Below are 27920 nucleotides of genomic sequence, written 5' to 3' on the forward strand. Positions count from 1 at the left end.
AGATTTCAATTATTAAAGTTTTTGCAACAATTTACGTTTTTCGGTTTTGTTAGAACTTTTTTGACCGGAAATACACATTTTTAAAGAAAAGTCATTAGATTTTCAAGGTTTATAATTTTCAAACAATTTTAGGATAAATTCGTGTTTTATACCTAAAATTGGTTTCCAAGCCATATTCACTTATTTTACAAGAAATCGGTTAATTAAAAAAGAATTAATTAAGAAAAAAGTATTTTTCTAAATTGTTAAGGTATTTTTAGAATTTTCTCATTATTTAAAGGTTTATATTTTTTTATTTTAGATTACATTAGCGTTTTACACCTAAATTGAATTTTGAGGCCATATTCACGGATTTCAGTGGAAATAAGTTAACTAAAAAATTAAAACACATATTTTTCTAAATTTTTATGTTTTTTTTGAAATTTCTCCGTATGTAAAGGTTTAAACATTTTTTTAAATTTTAGGTTACATTAGTGTTTTACACTTAAAATTGGTTTCCAGGCTATATTCACTGATTCGACAGAAAATGAGTCAATTAAAAGACAAAAAGTAAAAAGAAAAATTGCAAAAGAAAACTAATTTTCTTAATTTTTAGGTAAAATTTTCTCCTTATTAGATTTCAATTATTAACATTTTTGCAACCATTTACGTTTTTCGGTTTTGTTAGAACTTTTTTGAACGGAAATACACATTTTTAAATAAAAGTCATTAGATTTGCAAAGTTTATAATTTTTAAACAATTTTAGGATGCATTAGTGTTTTACACCTAAAATTAGTTCCCAAGCCATATTCACTTATTTTACAAGAAATCGGTTAATTAAAAGATAAAAATAAAATAGAAAAATGGCACACAAAAAAAACTAATTTTCTAAATTTTAGGTCGAATTTTTTCCTTATTAGATTTCAATTATTAAAAAATTTTTTAACGATTCACATTTTTCGGTTTTGTTAGAATTTTTTTACTGGAAATACACATTTTTAAATAAGTCATTAGACTTGCAAGGTTCGTAATTTTTAAACAATTTTAGGCTACATTAGTGTTTTACACCTCAAATTAGTTTCGAGGCCATATTCACTGATTTTAGAGGAAATATGCGAATAACAAAAAAACGAAGAAACAAATATTTACCTAAATTGTTTTTTTTTTCGAATTTTCTCCGTATCTAAAGATTTATTTATTTGTTTAAATTTTAAGTTACATTAGTGTTTTACACCCAAATATGGTCTGCAGGCTGTATTAACTGATTTGACAGGAAATCAGTTAACTAAAAAATAAAAATAAAATAGACCACAGGGTCAAAGTTTAGGACAAAAAAAACATCTTTTTATTAAATTGAAATCTTGTCTTCAACACCGGCTTCTCACTTTAGAAGAAAAAATCATGTTAACATTATAAGCATTAAGTTTATGAAAAAGGTTTAAAACTTACAAAAAATAATTATTTTTTCATATTTTTTGTAGTTAAATGTTTTTTTACTGTCGCTTTTTACAAAATCTTTAAAAAAGATTAAATTTTAATAAATGTTGGGGGTTTTCAGTGAAAGCATTTCCTACAACTCTGCCGTTTCCAGTTTTGGAAATAAATAACTTTCATCTTCTTGGAGCGAAAAAAAATTATTATTTTTTAAACAAAAAATGAAAAAATTATTTTTAAAATGCCAAAATTAAATAATAGTTCATCTTTGCCAATTTTTCAAAATCAGATATTTTCTGCGTACGTTTGCATTAAAAAAATGTTTTTGTATTATCAATAGAGTTAAAAAATTTCGAAAAACATGTGACCCAAACTTTCAATTTTTTAATTTATTACGAATTTTTTATTATTTTAATTTAATCCCATCAATAAATTATTAAGTGTTAATAAATGAGAAGAAAAGTTTTTGATTTGAGGCTAAATAAAATCAGACACTAATAATGACGTGTCGAGTCTTGGTAAATTTTATGGTTGCCACTCGGTTCTTATCCAATTTTATGGCTTTCAATATACAATAATCTCTTGATTGTTAACAATGATATATGAAGGATTTAATGTGATCGATAAAAATAATTAAGTATGGCAATTTTAAAATATCGTAACAAATAGATAACGGCTGATTCGATAAAAAAAGTAGAAAGAAATTTAAACGGATTTCGATAGTTACCTATTTTAATCGCTTTTAATTCTACGCTTTACATTTTTATCAAGCAACTAATTTTTTTTTTTAATCGAAATTTTTTCGCTGCTAGTGGCAGAATTTTGTGCCAAAACCTAAAAATACGATGGTTGAATTTTTAACTGAAAAAAGTTTTTTTTTAACCAAAAAGAAAATAAATTTCAACCCAAGTGATGATTTTTCAACTAAAATGATGAATTTTTAACTGGTATGTTTTAATTTTTAACCAAAAAAAAGGAATTTTCAAACAACTATATGAATTTTGAACTAAATAGTAAAATTTTCTACTAAATAAAGAGAAATTTTCAATAAAAATGGATCTGTTAAATTTCCAGTTAAAAAATAATAATTTTTAACAAAATATTTGAATTCTTAACCAAAACAAATTATTAATTTTTTAACCAAATAGTTGAATTTTCAACGAAATTGTTAAATTTTCTTTCGAAAAAATTAATTTATTAACCAAACCGATGAATTTTTGACTCAAATTATATATTTTCAACTAAACTTATGAATTTTTTATCTGGAATATTTGAATTTTACCCTAAAAAGAGAAAGTTCATTTTGAAACAAATACTTAAATTTTCCATTAAAAATATAAATTTTTAACAAAAAATGGAACAGTTAAACTTTTAGTTAAAAAAATTAATTTTCAAACGAAAATATGAATTTTCAAGAAAATAGTAACCTCACTGCTGAATTTTTTAAATAATAATTATTTAAAAAGAATTCCAGTTGACTTTTCAGGAACAGAATATGAATTTCTTAACAAAAAATAAGTTTCTACAATAAAAATTGAATTTTGAGTTTAAAGAGAAGAATGTTGTTAACCAAAAGGATGAATTTTTAAAGACAAAAAAGTTTTTTTTGCAGTTGAACTTTATCCAGAAAATGTTTCACTTTATTTTTCACCATCAGAACCTAAATTTTGAACAAAAGAGTAGATTTTCAACCAAAAGTCTGACTTTTTGACAAAATAGTTTAATTTAAAAAAAAACAGTTGCATTTTTATCTAAGAAAGATAAAAATTTCTCTTAAAACAAATGAATTTTAAATTAAAAAAAAGAATTTTTTAATTCTTTAATTTTCACCCAGAAAAGATTTCAGTTCTCTTTTTATCGCCAAAATATTTAATTTAAACAAAAACTAAATTTTCTACAAAATATTTGAATTTTCAAAAAAACGGAAGAATTTTCAACCAAAAAATATAAATTTTCAAACAAACGAGATTGTTTAATTATCAATTAATCAGTTTATTTTTTGTCCAAAAAATTGAAATTAGACTAAAACATGTAAATTTTTTAATCAAAAAGACAAATTTTCTAAAAAAAAATTGAATTTTCATTTAAAAAATATTTCAATTGACTTTTTAACACGACAATATGAATTTCAAACAAAAAAGCAAATATAATCAAAAAACAATAATAATAAATACTACAGCGTGACCGTTTTAATCGAAAAATGGAAATGGAGATAAACTGCAAAATTCAGAATTTTGAACATTCACAAATTATAGAGTTGAAAAATTTAGATTAAGTTCCAAAAATATAAATCCACGTTAATATTTTCAATACTCTGAATTAAAAATTCAACAAAAAAACTTTAAAAATTTTCAAAATTATATTATTAAGTTATTTTAGGCTAGAAATATACAAAATTTCCAAATTTAATTTTTTCAAATTAAAAGTTCTTAAATTAGAAGTTAAATTATTTTCATTTTAAATAGTTTAAGCATCCTTGAAAAGCTTTAAGATCTTATTTCAAAATCTTGACGAATCTAGAAATTAAAAAAAAAATTGAAATCATTTTTGAAATTTTTTTTAGAAATTTTAAGTAATTTTTTTTTAGTAAATTTAAGAGATATTTAGAAGTTTAAAAAAGATTCAAATTCCAAACAAACTATTTAGAAGCTTTTTAAGAATTGTGAAAGGCTCCAAAAGAATAAAAACATTTTCTTAATATTCCTAGGAAAAATGAAAATTATTTTTCATTTTAAAAAATTATTTTATCTGAATATTTAAAAAGATTTGAAGAGATTTCCAAAATTATCAAAAAATTACCTGCAAAATTTTAAGTATTTTTTTTTTAATTTGCAGGATTTTCCAATAATTGTAGGAAAAATTGTATTCATTTTAAAATATATTTAGTTTCTTCAAATTAAGTAACATAAATTAATTCTTTATTCGAAGGTTATATAATTGAATATTGGGTATAATTTGCATAATTAAAGTTTATTTATATTAAAACACCCCTATTTCCTTTACATAATTTTTTAAACAATTCTGATGTTGTAAAATGGATTAAATGTAATTGTAAAATGCATTCAATCTTTGAATTTATATATAAATTTGTTTTAATTTTTTTTTTAATGAATATAAACTGTTATTAACAAATCAAATTTTCACAAATGAAAGTAAAAATAAAATAAAAAAAGTATAACAAAAATTTCAATGTTTAAATGAAAATTATAGTTTAATGCTTTTTACATTATGAACAGATTAATTAATTATTAACTAATATTTTTCACAATATTAAATTACATAAATATTAAATTGTAATTTCTTTTAATCACGTTACATAAATAGATTATTTATTTAAAGTTTATTTATCTGAATATTGGGCATAAATTTTATAATAAACGTTTGTGAATATTTTTTTTATTATATTTTTTAACATTATTTTAAGTAATTTTAAGCTAGACACATTAAAAATTGGAAAATCATTTTTTTAAACTTAACATTTCTGTAATTAGAAAAAAGTTATTTTTATTTTAAATAATCTGGGCATCCTTTAAAAGCTTCAAAATTTTATTTCAAAATCTTGAGAAGTGTAGAAATGGTTTTAAATTTTTCCAAATTCAAAATAATTTTACGATTTTTTTCGGAACTTTTAAATATATTTCAGAATGAATTGAATTTTTTCTGTAACTTTTACAAAATCTTACAACATTAAAAAAAAATTAATTAGAATTTATAAATAACAAAACACTTATTATTTGTAAAATTATTAGAGTAATTTTAAGAGATATTTAGAAGTTTTGAAAAGATTCGAATTAAATTTAGAACTTGAAGTAATTTCAAATACTTACAGCCGAATTTAAAATAAAATGTATATTTTTGCAGATTTTAAAGAAAAAATGTATAATTTTTTTAAAAAATTTAAAAGACTTAAAAAGAATAAAAAAATTTCTTAACATTCTTAGGAAAATAGAAAATAATTTTTCACTTTGAAAAATTATTGTCATAGAAAGATTAGGAAGATTTTAAGAGATTTAAAAAATTATCAAAGAAGAACATTGAAGATTTTAAGGATTTTTTTTTTTAATTTGCAGGATTTAAAAAAAGTTAAAATTGTTATTTATGCGTCAGAATTTAGAAATTTTACTTATAAATTAAACACTTATAAAATAGAAGAATTAAAATTGTAACGCTAAAAGTTTAAAAGTTCTTCGAAAATCTAAAGATTGGTTTCAATTTACTCGTCTTAAATGAACAATGAATTATTGCTAAATGTGAAATACTTTTTTTTCTACATTAATGAATTTCAAATTATATGAGATAAAAATTAAATAATTTAGACTCACAATATTTTTAATTTAATAAAAATCTTAAATTATGACTATATTATTATGGATTTATTTTTAAGTTGAAAATAGCAAAACGGACGTTTACATTTTTAATGACTAAAAAAATTAATAGAAATAATATATTAATAAATTTATTTATTAAATTTAATAGGAAAAATAATATAAAAGAAGACCTGAAACTCTGAATTAAAAATATATTATTGATAAGAGATCCATTGAAAAAATAATTTATTTATATTTACAGTTGACAAAATAAAAATTATTTTTATCCAATATTTTTATCTTCAAATGCTTTTAAATTTTAATTGTTTAAATCTTCAAAACTGCCCTTTAATTATTTTAAAAACTTTAAAAATCGAACTGGGGTAGATTTTTTTCTGAGAATTCGTAAAATTCCCGGTTTTCGGGTCCGGCGGCCACCCTGTTTTATATTTAAAAATCTTCGATTTTAAAAGTTTCTATTCGCTTCTGATAAAATAAGAATTTTTCAAGCCTTCAAAACTGCATTGTAAAATTCTTTAAATTAAAATATATGCTTTTAAAACTTAAAAATCTAAAATGGAAAATTTTTAAATAAAAAAATTTTCGAATTAAGCATTCTAAACTGAATTATATAATAATTTATAAAAACCACAATTTCAAAAATTATTTAAAAAACGGTTAAAATCAAAGTTGGACAACATTTTGATACCAAAAATGTTGTAAAATTCCCGGTCAATAAATAAATTCACTGTAATTTCTCGGTTTTCCACGGTCTCAAAAAATTAACGGTTATTTCCCGATTTTTCATCTTAAAGTGATATTTATTTTTTATTTTATTCTTATTTCATTTTTATTTGATTTATTTTTAACCTATCTGTATGTTTTTTTATTAGCGTAAAAGATTATTAATAATTAAAATGTTGAGATATGAAAAACAAATAAATAATTATTGGAAAATTGCTGTAATGATGAAAATAGATACAAAAGTTAGCACGCGCGTGCGCGCGCATATAATATTCTTGAAGTTTTTAATACATAAAGTATAAATCCAGTTAAAAAATTATTTATTTATATGTACAGTTGATAAAATAAAACAATTTTGTATCGAAAATTTTCAACTTCAAACGCTTTTAATTTTCAATTGGTGCGAATTAGTTTGTTTGCAATGTTAATATTAAATATTTAATATATTTAACATATAATAAACAACTAGCATATATCAAACATATTTAATATATTTGGGGGAAATCCGCTCAGACTGTATTTGCGCAAATGCCAACAAAATTAAAAAAACTTAGGGTCCAAATTTGCACCAGTGTACTACTTAAGGGTTAAATTGAAAATATAGGTTTGAAAATAAAATCTAAATAAAAATCTACGAATTCAAAAGAATTAAAAGAATTTCGGAAATTAAATCTATTAAAAAGAATTCAAAAATTTCAAAAGAATTCAAGAATGAAATATGTTCAAATAGTTCAGAAACTTTAAAAGAATTCAAGAAATTAAAAAAAAAATCACGAAATTTAAAAAAAAATCTACGATATTCAAAAGATTTAAAAGAATTGAACAAATCCGAAGAATGCAGAAAATACAACAAACAAAAACTTGAAGAATTCCAGGATTTCAAAATATATCAAAGAATTCCACGAATAAAAGAAACTTCAAAATAATTTCCAAAATTCGAAAGAATTCGGGAAGGTGGATTTCAAAACATATAAAAAATTAAGATTAAAAATAAATTTGAAATACAATTTAAAAATATAAAAATAAAATAATAAACAAAATCGATAAATAAATAAAAAATGCATGAAAAATCCACGAATTTAAGAGAATTTCCACAATTCAAAAGAATTCGGGAAGATGGATTTCAAAAGATATCAAAAAATTAAAAATACATTCGTTTTTTTTATTATTGTAAAAGATTATTAATAATTTAAATGTTCAGATATGATAAACAAATAAATAATTATTGGAAAATTCGTTTAATGATGAAAATGGACACAAAACTTAGCGCGTACGCGCGCACATAATATTCTCGTGGTTTTTAATACATAAAGTAGATCCATTTAAAAAATTATTTATTTATATTTACAGCTGCTAGAATAAAACCATTTTTTATCGAAAATTTTCAACTTCAAACGCTTTTAATTTTCAATTGGTGCGAATTAGTTTGTTTGCAATGTTAATATTAAATATTTAATATATTTAACATATAATAAACAACTAGCATACATAAAACATATTTAACATATATATTTAATATATTTGGGGATAATCCGTTGCAGCTGTGTTTGCGCAATAGCAAACAAAATGAAAAAAAACTTAGGGTGCGAATTCGCACCAGTGTACCATTTGAGGCTTAAATTGAAAATATAGGCTTTTTTACAAATAATAAGTGTTCCATTATTATTTGAACATAAAAATTCAACAATTTCGCTGACAATTTAAGCATTTTTTAAAATAGAAGATATTAAATTAAATAAAGTTAAAATTTAGTTTCATCAAATTACGTAGGATAAATGAATTATTTATTCGAAGGTTATATAATTGAATATTGGGTATAATTTGCAGAAATGAAAGTAAAAATAAAATAACAAAAGTATAACAATAATTACAATGTTTAAATGAAAACTATAGTTTAATGCTTTTTACATTATGAACAGATTAATTAATTATATACAAACATATTTCACATATATATTTAATATATTTGGGGACCATCCGCTGCAGCTGTGTTTACGCGAATGCCAACAAAATGAAAAAACTTAGGGTGCGAATTCGCACCAGTGTACCACTTGAGGGTTAAATTGAAAATATACACTTATACGCTAATAAAAATAATATTGAAAAGAAAAAAGGACGTATGAGACAAATTTTCAGAAGTTTTCATCAAAAATAATAAATAAAAAAATGAAAAAGAAAAAAAACAAACTTACATTTCAAATTCGGATTATGACCGTAGAACTGGGCCTTGGGCTGATTCATCGCTGGCGTATACTGCATCTTGATCTGCGCACCAGGTGGCGCTCCATTCGTCAAATTGCCCAAAGTTCGTCGCTGATAGGCAGCCAAGAGTTGCGGATCTTGTGAGGGTGGAGGTGCAGGTCTATGCTGAGCAGTCATCAGCCTTAATTGGCCAGCTGCACTTCCCTCAGTGGCTCCACTTTGCAGTCGACTCGTCAGCATATTCGCCAGAGCAGTTTTCGTCTTTGCATTCACCACAAGCTGTTGTTCCGGTGAAATTTGATTATTCCCAGGTAAAGCCGCCATCGCCGGCTCCTGTTGCGGACTCTGCTGCTGCTGTTGCTGTTGCTGCTGTTGTTGCTGCTGCTGTTGCAGGTGCTGCAATTGCTGTATTCGCGCAATTTGCTGCTGCTTCTGCATGTGAATCTGGGCAATCTGCTGAGGCGTCAGCTGAGCCTGTTGGAAGGCTGCTGGCGTCTGAGGAGCCTGGGCTGGACCTTGAACCACCGGCTGGGCAGTCTGAACAATCACCTGATTTGTGGCATTGAGTGGTGCCAGAGTTGAAGGTTGAACGCCGCCGTGCATCGGTTTTTGTCCAACTGGCGACGTAACCTGTGGTCCCATTATCTGGGGCCTGGCTTGCTGGACCCACTGCAAGGGCTGTCCAGGCTGTCCCGGACTTCTGATAACGGCAATATGCGGGCCTTGTTGGGCCTGGCGACTCTGCATTTGCCGCTGCATAAAGAGAGTTCGATTTTTTTGTATTTTTTGGATAAACTGGGCCCGCTGTTGGGGATCCATTTGCTGTAGCTGCTGATGGGTTTGAGCATCTAGCTGAATCAACTGTCTTGGGGGCTGGGGAGGCTGTTGGGTCCATTGACCTCCAGGACGCTGTTGACCCAATTGCTGCTGTTGCTGTTGCCTTCGAATAGAGTTCTTAGGTCAGTTGGATTACTTCAAAAACGGTCAGGCGAGTGAAAATAAAACTGGTTCAATAGAAATTTTGACGTATAAACAAAATTCAAGGCTTCACAACAATTCAAAGGACGGCTAAAGAATTTCGAAGATTTCAAGAGAATCGAAATCATTTTGGAGACTTCAGAAGAATGCGAAAATTTAAATGAAGCAATGATTAAATTCATAGGGTTATCCTACAAACTAGATCTTTATTATTCTTGGAAGTTATCTAAACTTGATTTTATAGAAACTTCCTGACGTTTACACATTTTTAATTAAATTCCCTGATTTTTCCTGACCAAAAGAGTTGCCTAACTGTTCCCTGATCTCTAGCTATTCTATCAACAGTGAACATCCTGTCAAAACGAGCCACTCAGCTATATTTTACGGTATTATTCAATTATAAACATATAACTGTGAATTCAAAAATTTTAAAGTAATTCGAAAGAATTCGGGAAGGTGCATTTCAAAAGATATCAAAAAATTAAAAATACAATTTAAACATATAAAAATAAAATAATAATCAAATACAAAATGCATGAAAAATCCACGAATTCCAGAGAATTTCCAAAATTCGAAAGAATTCGGGAAGGTGGATTTCAAAAGATATCCAAAAATTAAAAATAAATTTGAAATACAATTAAAAAATATAAAAATAAAATAATAAACAAAATAGATAAACAAATAAAAAATACATGAAAAATCAACGAATTCAAGAGAATTTCCAAAATTCGAAAGAAATCGGAAAGGTGGATTTCAAAAGATATAAAAAAATTAAGGTTAAAAATACAAAAATAAAATAATAAACAAAATAGATAAACAAATAAAAAATGCATGAAAAATCCACGAATTCAAGAGAATTTCCGAAATTCGAAAGAATTCGGGAAGGTGGATTTCAAAAGAAATCAAAAAATTAAAAATGAATTTAAAATACAATTTAAAAATATAAAAATAAAATAATACAAAAAAATAGATAAACAAATAAAAAATACATGAAAAATCAACGAATTCAAGAGAATTTCCAAAATTCGAAAGAATTCGGGAAGGTGGATTTCAAAAGATATAAAAAAATTAAAAATAAAATTTTAAAATATAGAAATAAAATAATAAACAGAATAGATCAACAAATAAAAAATACATGAAAAATCCACGAATTCAAGAGAATTTGCAAAATTCGAAAGAATTCGGGAAGGTGGATTTCAAAAGATATCAAAAAATTAAAATTAAAAATACATTTGAAATACAATTTAAAAATATAAGAATAAAATAATAAACAAAATAGACAAACAAATAAAAAATCCACGAATTCAAGAGAATTTTCAAAATTCGAAAGAATTCGGGAGGTGGATTTCAAAAGATATCAAAAAATTAAAAATGAATTTGAAATACAATTTAAAAATATAAAAATAAGATAATAAATAAAATAGATAAACAAATAAAAAAATGGATGAAAAATCCACGAATTCAAGAGAATTTTCAAAATTCGAAAGAATTCGGGAAGGTGGATTTCAAAAGATATCAAAGAATTAAAAATAAAATTTTAAAATATAGAAATAAAATAATAAACAGAATAGATCAACAAATAAAAAATACATGAAAAATCCTCGAATTCAAGAGAATTTGTAAAATTCGAAAGAATTCGGGAAGGTGGATTTCAAAAGATATCAAAAAATTAAAATTAAAAATACATTTGAAATATAATTTAAAAATATAAGAATAAAATAATAAACAAAATAGACAAACAAATAAAAAATCCACGAATTCAAAGGATTAAAAAGAATTAAAACAATTCAAAAACGTCATGAAATTCAAAGAATTTAAAATGTTTAAAACAATTCAAATGATACAAATGAATTAAAAATTCAAAATAATTTAAAATATTCAGAAACTGACGAAGAATTTAAAGAATGGGACAAATACGATGAATGCATAAAATTCTAATAAATGCAGGATATTAAAAATAATTCAAAGTATTAAGTGTTTTTAAAAGAATTCAACAGAATTTAGAGAATTCAAAAGGATTTAGATTCCAACATAATTAAGAAAATTCAAAATAATTTAAAAAAATACAAAAAACAATCAACTAATTCCAAAGAATGCAAAAAATTTAAAAGAGTTTACAGAGATGTTGGAAAATTAAAAAGTAATTGCCTTTTTAGACACGTCAGTAAGTATATTTTATTTAACAATACAAATTAAAAATAAACAATAAAAACCTTGTCAAGGCTCGAAAGTTCAAAAATTGTTTAAATTATCCCATTTTCTCGGTTTGACAACCCTGAATCAAAGAATTCAGAAAATTTAAAAGATTTTTAAAAATTTCCAAACCATTTAGAAAGAGAATTACAAAAATATTTCAAGAATTCCGAAAATTCAAAGAATTCAAATAATGAAAAGAAAAAAGAAAAATTCAGAAAACCTAAAATACTTCACAAAATTTAAAAACAATTAGAATAATCCCAATAATTCAAAGTACTTATATAAATTCGAGAGAATTCAACATTCATAACAATTCGAAGAATTTCGAAAATTCGAAGAATTCAAAACAATTAATGGAATTTCTAAAATAAAAAATTCCAAAGTATTCAAAAGAATTCAGAAAATTAAAAAAAATTGAATTCACTCTAAATAATTCAGAAATTTCAGAACAATTCAGAGAATGAAAAACGTCCAAAGAATTCAAAAACTTCAAAAGAATTCAAGAAATTAAAAAAGTATTCACGACATTCAAAAGAACTCAGAAGTTTTTAAATAATTCACAGAGAATTCAGAAAATACAAAAGATTTGAAAAAAAATCAAGGGATCGAAAAGAATTAAAACAATTTAAAAATGTGATAAATTCCAAAAAATTCGAAAGAGTTCACAGAGACTTCAGAAAATTCGAAAGAATTGCAAAAGAATTCTTAAAGTTCTAAAGAATTTTTAATTGGGATAATTCGATAAAATTCAAAAGAATTCAGAGCTTTTAGGAAATACTAAATATTTAAAACCATTCAGAAACGTAAAAAAATCCAAAGATTTCAGAAAAGTTTGAAGAATTCTAAAAAATTCGAAGAATTCCAAAGAATTAAAAAAAATGAAGAAAATTTCATATTCCAAAAGATATTTTCAGTAATAAATACATTTTATTTAACAATAAAAATTCAAATAAATAATAAAAACACTGTGAAAACTCCTCAAAAGTTATAAAATTCGTTTAAATTCTGTTAAATTCTCTCACATTCTTGGTTATGGAACCAGAAATCAAAAGAATTTCGAGAATTTAAAAGGATTAAGAATATTTAAAAAAATTCAGAATGTTCTAAAGAATTCAAAGAATTTCGATAATTCAAAAGAACTCTAAAAATTCGAAGAAATTGTTCAGAAATTTTAGAAGAATTCAAGGAATAAAACGTGTTCAAGTAATTCAGAAACTTCAAAAGAATTTAAGAAATTTAAAAAAATCGCGAAATTAAAAAGATATAAGAGAATTGAAAAGAATTACAAGAGTTCAAAATAGTAACAATAATTGAAAGAAATTCAAATAATTCAAAAGAATTGAAAGAATTCACATGATTCAAAAGAATTTAGCGAATTAAAAAAAACTCAAAAGAATTTAAGGAGTTCAAGAGAATTGAAAATGATTCAAAAGAATTCAAAGAATTGAACAAATACAAAGAATGCAGGAAATTCAAATAATTAAAAAAAATTCAAGGATTTTAAAAGATATCAAAGAATTTCACGAATACAAGAAACTTCCAGGAATTCAAGAACATTTTCAAAATTCAAAAGAATTCCAAAAATTAAAACAATAATGTTAATTCAAAAGAATTGAACTAATCCCAATAAGCTCAGAAAATTCAAAAGAGTTCACAAAGAATTCAGAATGTTCAATGGAACTGACCAAAAAAATCAAAAGATTAATTAGACTGAAACAATTTAAAAATGTCATAAAATTCAAAGAATTTGAATAGTTCAAAATAATTCGAAGAATTCGAAAGAGTTTCAGAGAATTCTGAATATTCCAAAAAATTGAAAATAATTCATAGGATTCAAACGCATTGAAGGCTTAAGAATAATTTAAAGTATTAAGACGTTTCAAAAGAATTGAAGAGAATTTAGAGAATTCAAAAGGATTTAGAGTTTAAAATTATTAACAAAATTCAAAATAATTCAACGAATACAAAAAAAAACTGATTCTAAAAAATGCAAAGAATTCAGATAATTCAAAAGAATTTAAAAGAGATTTTAGAGATGTCGGAAAATTAAACAGAATTAAAACCGTTCAGAAATATCATAAAGTCTAAAGAATTCAGAAAATTCTGAAAATTCAAATAATTCAAAAGAATACGAATAATTTTCAGAATTCCAAACAGATCCAAGAATTAAACAGAATTTCCAAAACCCTGTAAAAACTCAAAAAATATTTTAAAAATTTAATTCTCTCATATTCTTGGTTTTACAAGCTTGAATCAAAAGTTTTCAGAAAAACTACAAGAATTTAAAAAATGCAGAAAGTTCTAAAAAATTCAAAGAATTTAAATAATTCAAAAGAACTCCGAAAATTAAAATAATTAGAAGAATTTGGATAATTCAATTAATTAAAAAAATTATGTAGAATTCCAAATAATTCAGAATAATTTAGAAAATTAAAAAAATTCATAACAATGCATGGAATTCCTAAAATGAAGAAAGTAACAGAATTTTAAAAAAATGTAAAAAATAATTCCGAAAATTAAAAAGAATAGAATTAATTCTAAATAATTTAGAAGAATTCAAAGAATGAATAAAGTCCAAAGAATTCGGAAACATAAAAGGAATTCAAGAAATTAAAAAGTATTCACGAAATTCAAAAGAAATTTTAAATAATTCAAAAGAATTTACATGATTCAAATTTTTTTAGAGAATTCAAAATAATTTAAAGAGTTCCAAGGAATTGAGAAGAATTCAAAGGATTCAAAATAGTTACAGATATTTAAATAATTCAAACAATACAGAACTTCAAGAAGAATTCAAAGTATTAAACATATCCTAATGATGCAGGAAATTTAAAAGAATTTGAAGATTTAAGGGATTTAAAAAAATATAAATGAATTCAAGAGGATTTCGAAAGTTCGAAACACTTCCAAAGTTTAACACAAAACTTTTAAACTTCAGAAATTCGAAAGAATTGAAAAAAAAATTCGAAAGCATTGAACAATTCAGAAAAATTCAAACTATTCAGAAAACCCAAATAATTAATAATCATAATAATAATAATAATAATAATAATAATTCAATTAATAATTAATTAAGAATTCAAAAGAATACGAATAATTTTAAGAATTTCAAACAATTCCAAGAATTAAACAGAATTTCGAGAACTCAGAAAAATTTCAAAAGTTCAAAAGTATTGAAAAGATTCGAAAAATATATTTGATTTAAAAATTTTTTTAAAATAATAAAAACTCTGTCAAAACTCAAAAGTTATAAAATTCGCTTAAATTCTCAGTTATACAACCCAGAATCGAAAGAATTTTAAATAATTCTGAAAGTTTAAAAGAATTAAAGCAATTTAGATCATTCAAAAGAACATCGAAAATTAAAAAATTTCGAAGAATTAAAAAAATTCCAGAAATTTAGATACCTCAGAAGAATGTAGAAAATTCAAATAATTCAGGAACGTCGAATGAATTTACATTTTTAAAAATTCAAAACATTCTGGACACATTGATTGACCAGATAAATATTTTATTATTTTGCATATTTTATATTCCTAAATACATCTTGAAAATAATTTAAACAATTCAAAAAGCTTTGAAGGATTCAGAAAAACCATAAAATTAAGAAAATTTAGAAAATAAGAAAATTCAAAAGAATTAGGAAACTTCAGAAAAGCTCAAAGAACTCAAAAAAATTTTAAGAAATTAAAAAATTAAAAAAAATTAAAATAATTCCAGAGTTCCGAAGCATTTCGAAACCATTCAAAGAATTCCGAAAATTCACAGAATTCAGAAAATTCAAAAGAATTTAGAAAATTTGAAGAATTAAAAAAAAATTCAAAGAATTACGAAAATTAAAAAAATTCAGATAATTTAAAAGATGTAAGAAATTTCAAAAGAATTGACAAAACTCAAAAGAATTAAAACAATTCAAAATTTCCCAGAATTAAAAAAAATCCGTATATTCAAAAGAATTCCAAGAGTTTAAAAGATTTCAAAAGAATTCGAAAAAATTCATCATTCAGAAAATTCAAAACAATTCCAAGAATTCCGAATATTCACATAATTCAGATAATTAAAAAAAAAGTAAGAACATTCCAAAGAATTTCAAGAATTCATGAAAGACTGAATATTTTTGCATGTCTTGTATTATTAAATATACTTCAAAAAGAATTCAGAATATTCAAAAGAATTCCTAGAATTCAAAATAATTCAAACCAGAAGATTCAGAATAATTCATACTTTAGAAAATTCAAGTCAATTCAGAATATTTTAAACAATTAAGAAAAATTCAAAAGAATTAAAACAATTCAAAAGAGTTTTAAGAATCCAACTGAATTCTGAGGATTTCAAAGGACTTCAATAGCTCGAAAGAATTCAGAAAATTCAAAACAATTTAAAAAGTTCAGAAGGATGTGAAAAATTCGAAGAATTCAGCTAATTCAAGAGAATCCAGGAGATTCAAAAGAATTTAAAAAATTGAAAAGTATTCAGAAATTTCTAAAATATTCAAAAATTTCTAGAGAATTCAAAGAATTTAGATAGTTCCATAGAATCCATTTAGAATCGTCAGAATAGCCAAAGAATTCTTGATTTTCTAAAAAAAATTTGAAGAATTCAATAGAGGACGATCAGAAAATTAAAAAAAAAAATAAAGAAACATCCAAAGAATTCAGAAAGTTCGAAAGAATTTTGATAATTCAATAAAACCAAATAAATTTTAAACACTTAGAAGAATTTAGAAAATTCAAAGTGTTAAAAAAATTCTAAACAATTCAAAATAATTTAAAAATTCAACGAAAATTCAAATAATTCAAAAGAATTCGGGAAATTCCAAAGAATCCTGAAAATTCTCAACACACTGATTGGGATTGGACCAACAAAATCACCTATCAGATTGCATATTTCACATTCCGAGAGATACATTAACAAATCGATTTTCTCAAATATTTTTCTCACCTCTGAAGCTGGAGATCAGAAAATTAAAAAAAAAATTAAAGAAAAATCCAAAGAATTCAGAAAGTTCGAAAGAATTTTGATAATTGAATAAAACCAAATAAATTTTAAACAATTAGAAGAATTTAGAAAATTCGAAGAGTTCAAAAAATTCTAAGCAATTCAAAATAATTTAAAAATTCGACGAAAATTCAAATAATTCAAAAGATTTCCAGAACTCCAAAGAATTCCAAGAGTTCAAAATAATTAAAAGAAGTCAAAAGAATTCAAAAGAATTCGGGAAATTCCAAAGAATCCTAAGAATTCTTAACACACTGATTGGGATTTTACCAACCAAATCATCTATCAGATTGCATATTTCACATTCCGAGAGATACATTAAAAAATCGATTTTCTCAAATATTTTTCTCACCTCTGAAGCTGGAGATCAGAAAATTAAAAATTTTTTTTTAATCCAAAGAATTCAGAAAGTTCGAAAGAATTTTAATAATTCAATAAAACTAAATAAATTTTAAACAATTAGAAGAATTTAGAAAATTCAAAGAATAAACAAAATTTTAAACAATTTAAAATAATTTAAAAATTTACAGAAATTCACTTAACTCAAAAGAATTCCGAGGATTCCAAAGAATTCCAAGAGTTCAAAATGATTAAAAGAACTCAAAAGAATTCAAAAGAATTCGGGAAATTCCAAAGAATCCTGAAAATTCTCAACACACTGATTGGGATTGGACCAACCAAATCACCTATCAAATTGCATATTTCACATTCCGAGAGATACATTAACAAATCGATTTTTTCAAATATTTTTCTTACCTCTGAAGCTGGAGATGATACTGTTGCTGTTGCCACTGCGGGTCACGTTGGACGATAAAGCTCTGCTGTGTCGGATTAATCAGTTGCTGGTTCGGCGATTGCTGTTGAAGTTGTCCTTCTCTGATGACGAATTGTTGAGAGGCCTGGGGAGCGGATTGCTGAAGTTGTTGAGAGATCTGTTGAATTTTTTGTTGCTGCTGCTGTTGCTGCTGTTGGAGGAGAATTAATTGCTGACGTTGTTCGTGGGTTAATTGCTGTTGTTGCTGAGCTGTTTGGTTCAATTGATGAGTCGTGGTTAGTTGTCCTGTCAATTGTTGACCTTGCATCTGTCCGGACAGTTGCTGACCTTGGATTTGCTGACCTTGGATTTGCTGACCTTGGATTTGTTGACCTTGCAACTGTTGACCTTGCAACTGTTGTCCTTGCAACTGTTGACCTTGCAATTGTTGACCTTGCAACTGTTGACCTGTTATTATAGAGTTCTAAGTCAGTTGTATTCACATAACCGGGCCAGATATGGCGGAGCCCTATGGGGCACATAGGGCAATGGCCCTTCAGAAATCGCCCAGAGTGGGGCAAAGTATGTATTTTTAAAATTAAATTTTTACTGAAAAAAGATCTTCATCTTCGCTCCGCTGGGAATCGAATCACATAACTTCAGATTGCCGGTTGGGTGCTTTTCCCTTAAGCTACTAGAGAGATCGAAAGAAGAATCCTTTTTTCAGAAATACACGCATTATTTTTTTCAAGGAATCTGTATTATCATCAGAAAATAAAATAAATTCTTAACGTCTTTGCAGAATAGAAGGAGCTATGAATTAAGCATTTTCTAAATTAGATTATTTCTGTGTATTTCTGAAAAAGGATTCTTCTTTCGATCTCTCTAGTAGCTTAAGGGAAAAGCACTCGACTGACACTCGAAAGTTCTCTGGTTCGATTCCCAGGGGAGCGAAATAGAAGATATTTTTCAGAAAAAATTAAATTTAAAAAATGTTTAATTCATAGCTACATCTAGTCTGAAAAAATAATCAGGTCGTTTGAATTTTTCCAAAAATCTATCCTGAAATCTTCGTGAAATAATATATGTCTTTGTGTAATCTTCTTAATATATCCGAAATATTTGATAAATGTTTGAAATCTTTGTAAAATCTTTATGCAATCATTAAAATCTTTGTCGAATATTTGAAATATTTGTTGAAACCATTGAAATCTTTTAAATCTATCGAAAGTCTTTACGAAACATTTGAGAAATCGTTTGAGTCTGTGCAATATCTTTCGAAATGCTTGAAATCTTTGTAAAATCTTTTAAGTATTTCATAAATATTTTATAAATATGTTATAAATATTTCTACAATTATCGAAAACTTTGTCAAAATTAAAAATCTTTGTATAATCTTTGCCATTTTTGGGAAATTATTGAAATCTTTGTCGAATATTTGAAATATTTGTCGAAATCATTGGAATATTTGAAATACAGACGGAATATTTAAAACCTTTGAGAAATCACTGAAGTCTGTGCAATCTTTTAAATCTGTCCAAAATCTTTCAAATATTTTATAAATATTATATCGTATTTTTTAAATGATTGACAGCTTTAGAAAATATTTTAAATCTATCGGAAATCTTTGCCAAACATTTGAAATCTTTGTAAAATCTTTTCAATTTTTGCGAAATTATTGAAATATTTGTCGAAATCATTGGAATATTTGAAATATATATACGAAATCTTTATGAAATATTGAAAATCTTAGAGAAATAATTTTTAAAATCTATACGAAATATTTGAAAACTGAATAGTTAAATTTTCTGTTAAACAAGTTATTTATCAGGCAAGATCAAAAAAGTATTTTGAATGAAATGGCTGAATTTTAAACTGAAGTGATGAATATTTAACTTGCATGATGAAACACAAAATCCAAAATAGAATATTTTCAGTTCAAAAAAATTAATTTCCAACCAAAAAAAAAACGAATTTTTAACAAAATAGTTAAATTTTCAACCACAGTGATAAATTTTCAATTAAAATAAATTTTCAACCAGACAAGATAAATTTTTAACAATAAACGTATTAGTTGATATTTCAACCAAAAAAATTTGACATTAATTTTTAATATAAAAAAAAAACAGTTGAATTCAACAAAAAAATAATAATTTTGACCTAAAAATTGTTAAATTTTTAGCAAAATACACGAAATTTCAAGAAAACATTTGAATTTTTATTTTAAAATATAAATTTACGACCACAAAATAGAAAAATTGAATTTGCAGTTAAAAAAAAATTATTTTTATACATAAAGATACGAATTTCCTAACTAAAAAAAAAATAAATTTCTACTAAAACAGATGAATTTTCAAATGCAATACGAACTTTCAACAAAGAAACTTAATTTTCTAGCAAGAAAAATTTTTCTGACAAGAAAGAGAAAAAATATAAACCAAATTGTTGAATTTTCAAGTTGAAACGACGAATTTTTCACAAAACAGTTGAATTTTCAACAGCAGAAATGAGTTCTTACCAAAAAAAGTTAATTTTCAACCAAATAGTTGAATTTCGTGCCAAAATAGTTGAATTTCCAATCAAATTTTTGTATTTTGAAATCAAAAAGACGAATTTTCTTCTAAACAGTTCAATTCTCGATAAGAAAATATCCAATTTCAAACGAAAAATTTAATTTTCAAGACAATAAATGAATTTCTACCAAAATAGTTAAATTTTCAACCAAAAAAGACTAATTTTCAACAAAATAGTTTAATCCAATGCTACTTTTTACAAAAGACGAAAATAAAATTGAAGAAATTTAAATGAGATTAAAATCAGATTAAAAATCCTAATTAACGACCAATAATCAAGTTAATGAGCAGAATTCCTGAAAGTCAAATCAAGAATCCAACGACCAAATTTGGACAATCAGCATAAAATTTTCCCATTGAATTCTGAAAAAAAATCCTTTATTCCTTTTTTTTTCTTCCCTAAAAAAAAAGAAAAAAAAACCTTCCCTTCAGACAAAAACAAAAAAGATTAATGGAAAAGACGAAACATTGTTACTTAATTTTATATTACGAATTCCAAAATAAGCATATTCTCGAAATAATTTTAAAATAGTTTCAAAATCCTTAGAAAGTTTCCAAATTTTATTTCAAAATTTATTAACATCAACATGTTGTTTTACATTTATTAAAATTTTCAATTATTTTTTAAGTTTCTTTAGAACTTCTGAATATATTTTATAATGATTCGAATTCTTCCTAATTTTTGTTAATCATGCAAAATGGAAAATATTGTTGACAATTTTTGAAATCTTTTTCAATAATCTCTTAAAATTATGTCTTCAAAACAAAAAGTCATTTTCAGTTTTCCTAGGAATCTTAAGAAAATGTTGTTTTTTTTTTGTTTTGAAGCCTTTCATAATTCTTGAAAAGCTTTTAAAATGTTGTGTTCGAAATCTGCAAAAATCTATATTTTGTTTTAAATTCGGTTTTTTTCTTTTGTTTTGAATATTTGATTTATAATTACCGACTTTACCAAAACAATCAAATATGTCTAAGTAATCAGCAATTGTTATTTTTCTTAATTACAAAATTTCAAATTTTAGGCTAAGACAATTATTATTCATTTGTTAATACTTAATTTATAATGTAATTTCAAACATCATTATAATTTATATTCACTTTTGTTGAAATAAAAAGGTTTTTTATACAAAATTGCCGATTTTAAATACGACCATTTTTTAATTTTTCAAGTCTTTAAAACTGTATTAAAAAAAAATGTACTCTTAAAAATTAAAATCCAAAATGGAAAATTTGTAAGTGAAAAATTCTCGAATTACGCATTGTAAACAAAATGATATAATTGAAAAAGATAAAAATCCAACTGACTATTTAAAAAATTGTTGAAATAAAAACTTGGAGAATTTTTTTTCTACAGATTTGTAAAATTCCCGGTCAAAAAATAAATTCACTGTCATTTTCCGGTCCAACGGCCACCCTGAAAATCCATGACATTTCAAGATTTTCCAGGTGAGTAGAAACTCTGATTATATAAGGGGCCATACTTAAATTACGTAACGGATTATCTTACTGTATCTAATTTTTCTTTTCTATCAATGTTTTGATAGTTATAAACGGAATAGACCAATATTTCAGATAAAAATTTAAAAATGTCAAAATTATTCATTTATTTTAAACAAAAAAAAATATATCTTTTCTACTCTGTCGTAGTTTATATTACAATAAAAAAATGAAATTTATACAAAACAACAAAGGATTTTAAAACAAAACAAAAAACAGATTTTCAAGAAATAAGGACTTTCACAGAAGTGAAAACTAAAATTTTATCTAAATTGTTGAACCTTCAAGCCAAAAGACGAATTTTCTCTCTAAAAAAATAAATAAGTTTTAAAGAAAAAAATATGTCTTTCGCAAAAAATTAATTTCCCCCGAAATTGATGCATTCTTAAAAAACAAAAATAAAATTCCATCCAAGAGAATTACTTTGTTCTCCAAAAAATGGAGAATTTTCAATTAAAGAAAATCAATCCTCAAAAAAATGGAAAAATTAATTTTAAACCAAAAAAATATATTTTTCCACTAAACGGTTCAATTTTCATTAAATTTTCAACCAGAAACAAAAAAAAAAACATTTTTAACAATGTAGTTTAACTTTTACCAAAGTAGTTGAATTTTCAATTAAAAAAGATTAATTTTCAGCAAAATAGTTAAATTTTCAACCAAATACATGAATTTTCAACTAATAATATAAATCTTAATAAAAATGATTTCTTAGCAAAATTATTCAATCAAATATTTCAAACAAAATAGTTGAATACTAAAACAAAGAATCATTTTTAACCAAAAAGTATAATTTTCATACAAAAATTCTACTAAAACGGATGAATTTTTATATAAAAAAGATAAACTAAAAAAAAATTGAATTTTCGGTTAGAAAATATTTCAGTTGACTTTTCACGATCAAAATATAAATTTTTAAACAATAAATAATTTTCTACGAAAAAGACTTGAATTTTTAATCCAAAAATACGAATTATCAATCCAAAAATACGAATTTTCAACAACAACGAAAATTACTTTTTAACCAAATTGTTGAATTCTCTGCCAAAAAGTTACATTTTTATAACAAAAAAAAATAAATTTCTCTTAAAACAGATGCATTTTGTTAAAAATAATTCAAAAACATAGTTAAATTTGCATATAAAAAGATTCAAGTTGACTTTTCAAGATCAAAATATAAATTTTTTCCCCCAAAAAATTAGTTTCTACGAACAAAATTGACTTTTCAATCCAAAAAGACGAATTTTTTCCACCAGAAAGGATAAATTTTTAACAAAATAGTTGAATTCTCTATCAAATAATTGCATTTTTATTCAAGAAAGATGAAATTTTGACTAAAACAGATACATTTTTAATTAAAAAAACAGCTTACCAAAAAGGAGAATTTTCTGCTAAAAATATGAATCTTCAAACAAACAATGATTTTTTAACAAAGTAACTCAACCCTATATTTCAAACAAACAGTTTTAAACTCAAGTAAGGAAAAATAATTAAAAAAAAAAAGTTTTATTTCAATAAAAAAATATTTCTTCTGAAACAGATAAATTTTTAAATATGAAAAATATTAATTTTTAAACAGAAAATAAGTTTCTACGACAAAAATTATATTTTTAATTCAAAAATACGAGTATTCAACAAAAATAACTTTTCAATAAAATTGTTGAACTCTCTACCTAATAGTTGCATTTTTTTTTACTTTTCAAGATAAAAAATAATTTTTTTAACACAAAATCAGTTTCTACGAAAAAGTTGAATTTTCAATCAAATGAGACGTATTTTTTCATCTAAAACGGGTGAATTTTTAACAAAATATTTGAATTTTCTACCAGTTAGTTGCATTTTTATATCAAATAGTTAAATTTTCAACCAAACAGTTGCATTTTGATCCAAGGAAGATAACATTTCTCTTAAAACCGTTGAACTTTTAAATAAGGAAAAAGAAATTTTCAAAAAAATTGAATTTTGTTTCAATATAGAGAAAAGGTAAATTTTCGACGAAATAATTAAATTTCCAACAAAACAGCAGAATTTTCAACCAAAAAGTATGACTATCTAATAAAATTGTTAAATTCTCATAAGTGTTGAATTCTGTACGAAACAGTGGCATTTTAATCCAAAAAAGACATAAATTTCTTTTAAAACAGATGAATTTTTATTTAAAAAAAGATTTTAACAGTTGAATTTTTCATCCGAAAAAAATTTCAGTTGATTTTTCACAATCAAAAGATGACTTTTTAAACAAGAAATAAGTTTCTACGAAAAAAATTGAATTTTCAATCCAAAAAGACGAATTTTTTCAACCAGAATGGATGAATTTTTAATAAAATAGTTGCATACTCTACACAAAATAGTAGTATTTTTACACAAGAAAGATGAAATTTGTACTAAGCAAAGATTTCAGATAATTTTTCAACACCAAAAAAAACATAAATTTTAAACAAAAAGTACATTTCCGACGAAATGTTTCAATTTTCATCTAAAAAGCATAACTTTTTAACAAAATAGTTTAATTTTCAACCAAATAATTGCAATTTTATCCTAGGAAGATAAAACTTTTCTTAAAAACTATGAATTTCAATTTATTAAAAAAACGAATTTTCAAAAAAACTCGAATTTCAACGCCAAAATATTAAATTTAAACAAAAAGTACATTTTCAACAAAACAGTTAAATTTCCAAACAAAAAAGCAGAACTTTTAACCAAAAACTTTTTATTTTCAATCAAAGTTATGAATGTTTAATTGAAGTTAAAAAACCTTTTAACTAATATAGTTGAATTTTCAACCAAAAAGATAAATTTTTTTACAGGAAGATTAACTTCTACCAAAAAATAGGAATTTTTAACTAACAGGGTCAAATTGCTAATTATATAAATATATAATAATAGAATATTCAATTGGAATAGTTTCATTTTCAGTAAAAAAAAATTAAATTAACAAAAACCAAAACAATGTTTAAAAGCATGGTCACATTTTTTAACAAAGTGATGAATTTTCGACTAAAATGATGAGTCTTCAACTAGAATAGTGGAATTTGCAAAAAAAAGATCAATTTCCAAATAAAATGATGAATATTCAACTAGAATATTTGAATTTTTAACGAAAGAGATATTTTCAAATCAGAAGATTAATGTTTTACTTAAAAAGACCGATTTATCAACAAAATACATGAATTTTAAACAAGAGTTGAATTTTTAAATACAAAAAAAAACAAATTTTCAACTAAAAAGGGAAAATTTTCAATCGAATAAATGGATTTGGACTAGAAAATATTTATTTTCCATCAAAAATGTAGTAGTGGAATTTCACACCAAAAAGTTGAATTTTCAACCACAAAAGATAAATTGTCAACCAAAAATTATGCAAAATTCATCTGGAATAATTACATTTTCAATTAATAAAATTTAATTTTCAAACGAAAAAACTGATTTTCAACAAAATATCTCATTTTTCAACCAAAGAGATAAATTTTCATTTAATATGATGAACTTTGAATAAAAATAATTTTTATCAAAAGAGATTATTAATTAAGTCTTCATTAAAAAAGAATTCTGCACAATCAAAAACATTTTAATTCAACTAAAAAAGATTTTTCTGTCAATAAGAGAGAGAAAATATTGCAAAGAAATTGGTGAATTTCCAACAAAATACATAAAATTTGAACGAGAAAAGTTAAATTTTTAGGGTGAAAAAAAATTAATTAAGAAAAAAAATTTCAAAAAAATAATAATTAAATACAGTAATAAAGAGCTATTTTTACAAATAAAAAAATCAATTTTATTCAATTTCATATTGATATTTAAAGAAAAATTAAACACACTCGCGAAAAAATTCCCTGATATTTCCAAGTTTATAACTTTTAAACATAAAACTAGGAATTTTTAACAAAAAGTTAATTTTCTAAGGAAATAGTTTAATTTGCAACAAACCAATTGCATTCTTTGCAAGAATGAAGCGATATTTATACTGAAAAAGATCAACTTTAAAATCAAAGACAAATTCTCCGAAAAAAATAGTTTTCATTCAAAAAATATTTCAATTATTATAATATAATATAATACATAATAATATTTCAGTCCGTCCGTCCGTAAACACGATAACTCTCGAAAAAATGAACGATTCAAATTCATCTTTGGCACACTTTTTTTGGATCCCAAAAGAAAGGACGAGTTCCTGAACCAGCCATTTTTGATAAAAATTCAAAAAGTGAGCGCATTTTAAAAATTTTTTAGACAACTTTTTTCTGAATTCAAAATTTTTTTAATCAACCGAAAATCAAAATTTGAAGCCAAAAAACGCACCATATGAAAAAAAGGCGAGAAAAGAAAAACATTTATTTTTGAAAGCCCTACAAGATTATCATAACCAATTTTTAGATTTTCTTCCAAAATCGAAAATTCAAATTTTGATTGCACAAAAAATAATGGAAAATAAAAAAATCCATTTTGTGGACAATCTATGTAGGATAAGAAAAAAGATGAATTAACAAAAATGGTTATACCAAAAAAGATCTACAATTTCGCTAAGAATCACTTCTTGATAGGAAGTGTAATTTTTGTTTTATTCGTGAAAAATAACGTTTAAAAAAAATAAAATAAAAAAAAGTGTGGAAAAGTGACGAAAGTTACGAGAAAAAAATCCAACAAAACCTGTTTCAAATCGTAGATTTAAAATTATTTACGTCATACGGTCCAATCATAAATCAAAAATAAATTGTGAGTCGAAAAAACATGTTCTTCGAAACTCAGATATTTATTTGATAGAAAAAGTCCTTTTAAACTTCCTTACGTTTCAATACACATGCGCACCTTTTTCAATGGTTCTTAACCTGATTTGATGATGGTTCAAAATAGTCAAAAAGATCAAATTTCAGTCAAAAAAAAAAAAACATTTAAATCAATTGTTTAAAAAAAAATTAATTAAAATTTAGTCATTTAGAAGTCTCAAAAATACTGAGACTTCAATCGATTAGACTACAATTTAAAAAAAATATAGTGCGAGAAAACCAAGTTAGCGTAGGTTAGGACGGACAAATAAAAATTGATTGATTGAATACATATCAACGGTCGAAGAAAGAATTGATTTGTTTCATCAAATCACTTTGCATATAAATACTGCCATCTAAAAGAGATCTTTTTGATCAAGTTTTTTTCAAGCATTCAAAATGCAAAGAATAAATATCCGAGCGCGAAGCGCGAGGTAACCTATTATCGAGCGCGAAGCGCGAGATTCAACCGTCGCGCGCCTAGGCGCGCTCAAACTTGCGAGCGAAGCGAGCCGCGTGCGTAGCCCGCGATGAGACTGAGCCCGCAAAGCGGGCAGATTTTTAGGAGTAAATTTGTAAGACCTGTTAATTGTTGTCTAGGAGTAAATTTGTAAGACCAAACCCAGACTAAAATTATTTTTTAAGAAATTCAAGAACTTTACCTGTTAACTGTTGTTCAGGAGTAAATTTGTAAGACCAAACCCAGACTAAAATTATTTTTAAAAAAATTCAAGAACTTTACCTGTTAACTGTTGTCTAGGAGTGAATTCGTAAGACCAAACCCAGACTAAATTTTTTTTTTTTTAATTCAACAACTTTACCTGTTAACTGTTGTCCAGGAGTAAATTTGTAAGACCAAACCCAGACTAAAATTATTTTTTTTTTAAATTCAAGAACTTTACCTGTTAACTGTTGTCTAGGAGTAAATTTGTAAGACCAAACCCAGACTAAAATTATTTTTTTAAAAATTCAAGAACTTTACCTGTTAACTGTTGTCTAGGAGTAAATTTGTAAGGACAAACCCAGACTAAAATTATTTTTTAAGAAATTCAAGAACTTTACCTGTTAACTGTTGTTCAGGAGTAAATTTGTAAGACCAAACCCAGACTAAAATTATTTTTAAAAAAATTCAAGAACTTTACCTGTTAACTGTTGTCTAGGAGTGAATTCGTAAGACCAAACCCAGACTAAAAATTTTTTTTTTTTAAATTCAACAACTTTACCTGTTAACTGTTGTCCAGGAGTAAATTTGTAAGACCAAACCCAGACTAAAATTATTTTTTTTTTAAATTCAAGAACTTTACCTGTTAACTGTTGTCTAGGAGTAAATTTGTAAGACCAAACCCAGACTAAAATTATTTTTTTTAAAATTCAAGAACTTTACCTGTTAACTGTTGTCTAGGAGTAAATTTGTAAGACCAAACCCAGACTAAAATTATTTTTTAAGAAATTCAAGAACTTTACCTGTTAACTGTTGTTCAGGAGTAAATTTGT

The 27920-nt window shown here is 24.4% G+C and overlaps 1 protein-coding gene across 2 annotated transcripts in view; it reads right to left on the reverse strand.

Moving 5' to 3' along the window:
* LOC117172601 (PAX-interacting protein 1-like) overlaps positions 1–27920 on the reverse strand; it is a 71094-nt gene that overhangs the window by 26495 nt on the left and 16679 nt on the right. For both annotated transcript variants that reach the window (XM_033360689.1, XM_033360691.1), the window contains exons 4-5: positions 17596–18061; positions 8658–9607 (exon numbers count right to left, since the gene is read on the reverse strand). In XM_033360689.1, coding sequence (XP_033216580.1) covers positions 8658–9607; positions 17596–18061 — 1416 coding nt within the window. The remainder of the gene's footprint in view (positions 1–8657; positions 9608–17595; positions 18062–27920) is intronic.

Source organism: Belonocnema kinseyi, chromosome 5, assembly GCF_010883055.1.
Source record: "Belonocnema kinseyi isolate 2016_QV_RU_SX_M_011 chromosome 5, B_treatae_v1, whole genome shotgun sequence".
Lineage (NCBI taxonomy): Eukaryota > Metazoa > Arthropoda > Insecta > Hymenoptera > Cynipidae > Belonocnema > Belonocnema kinseyi.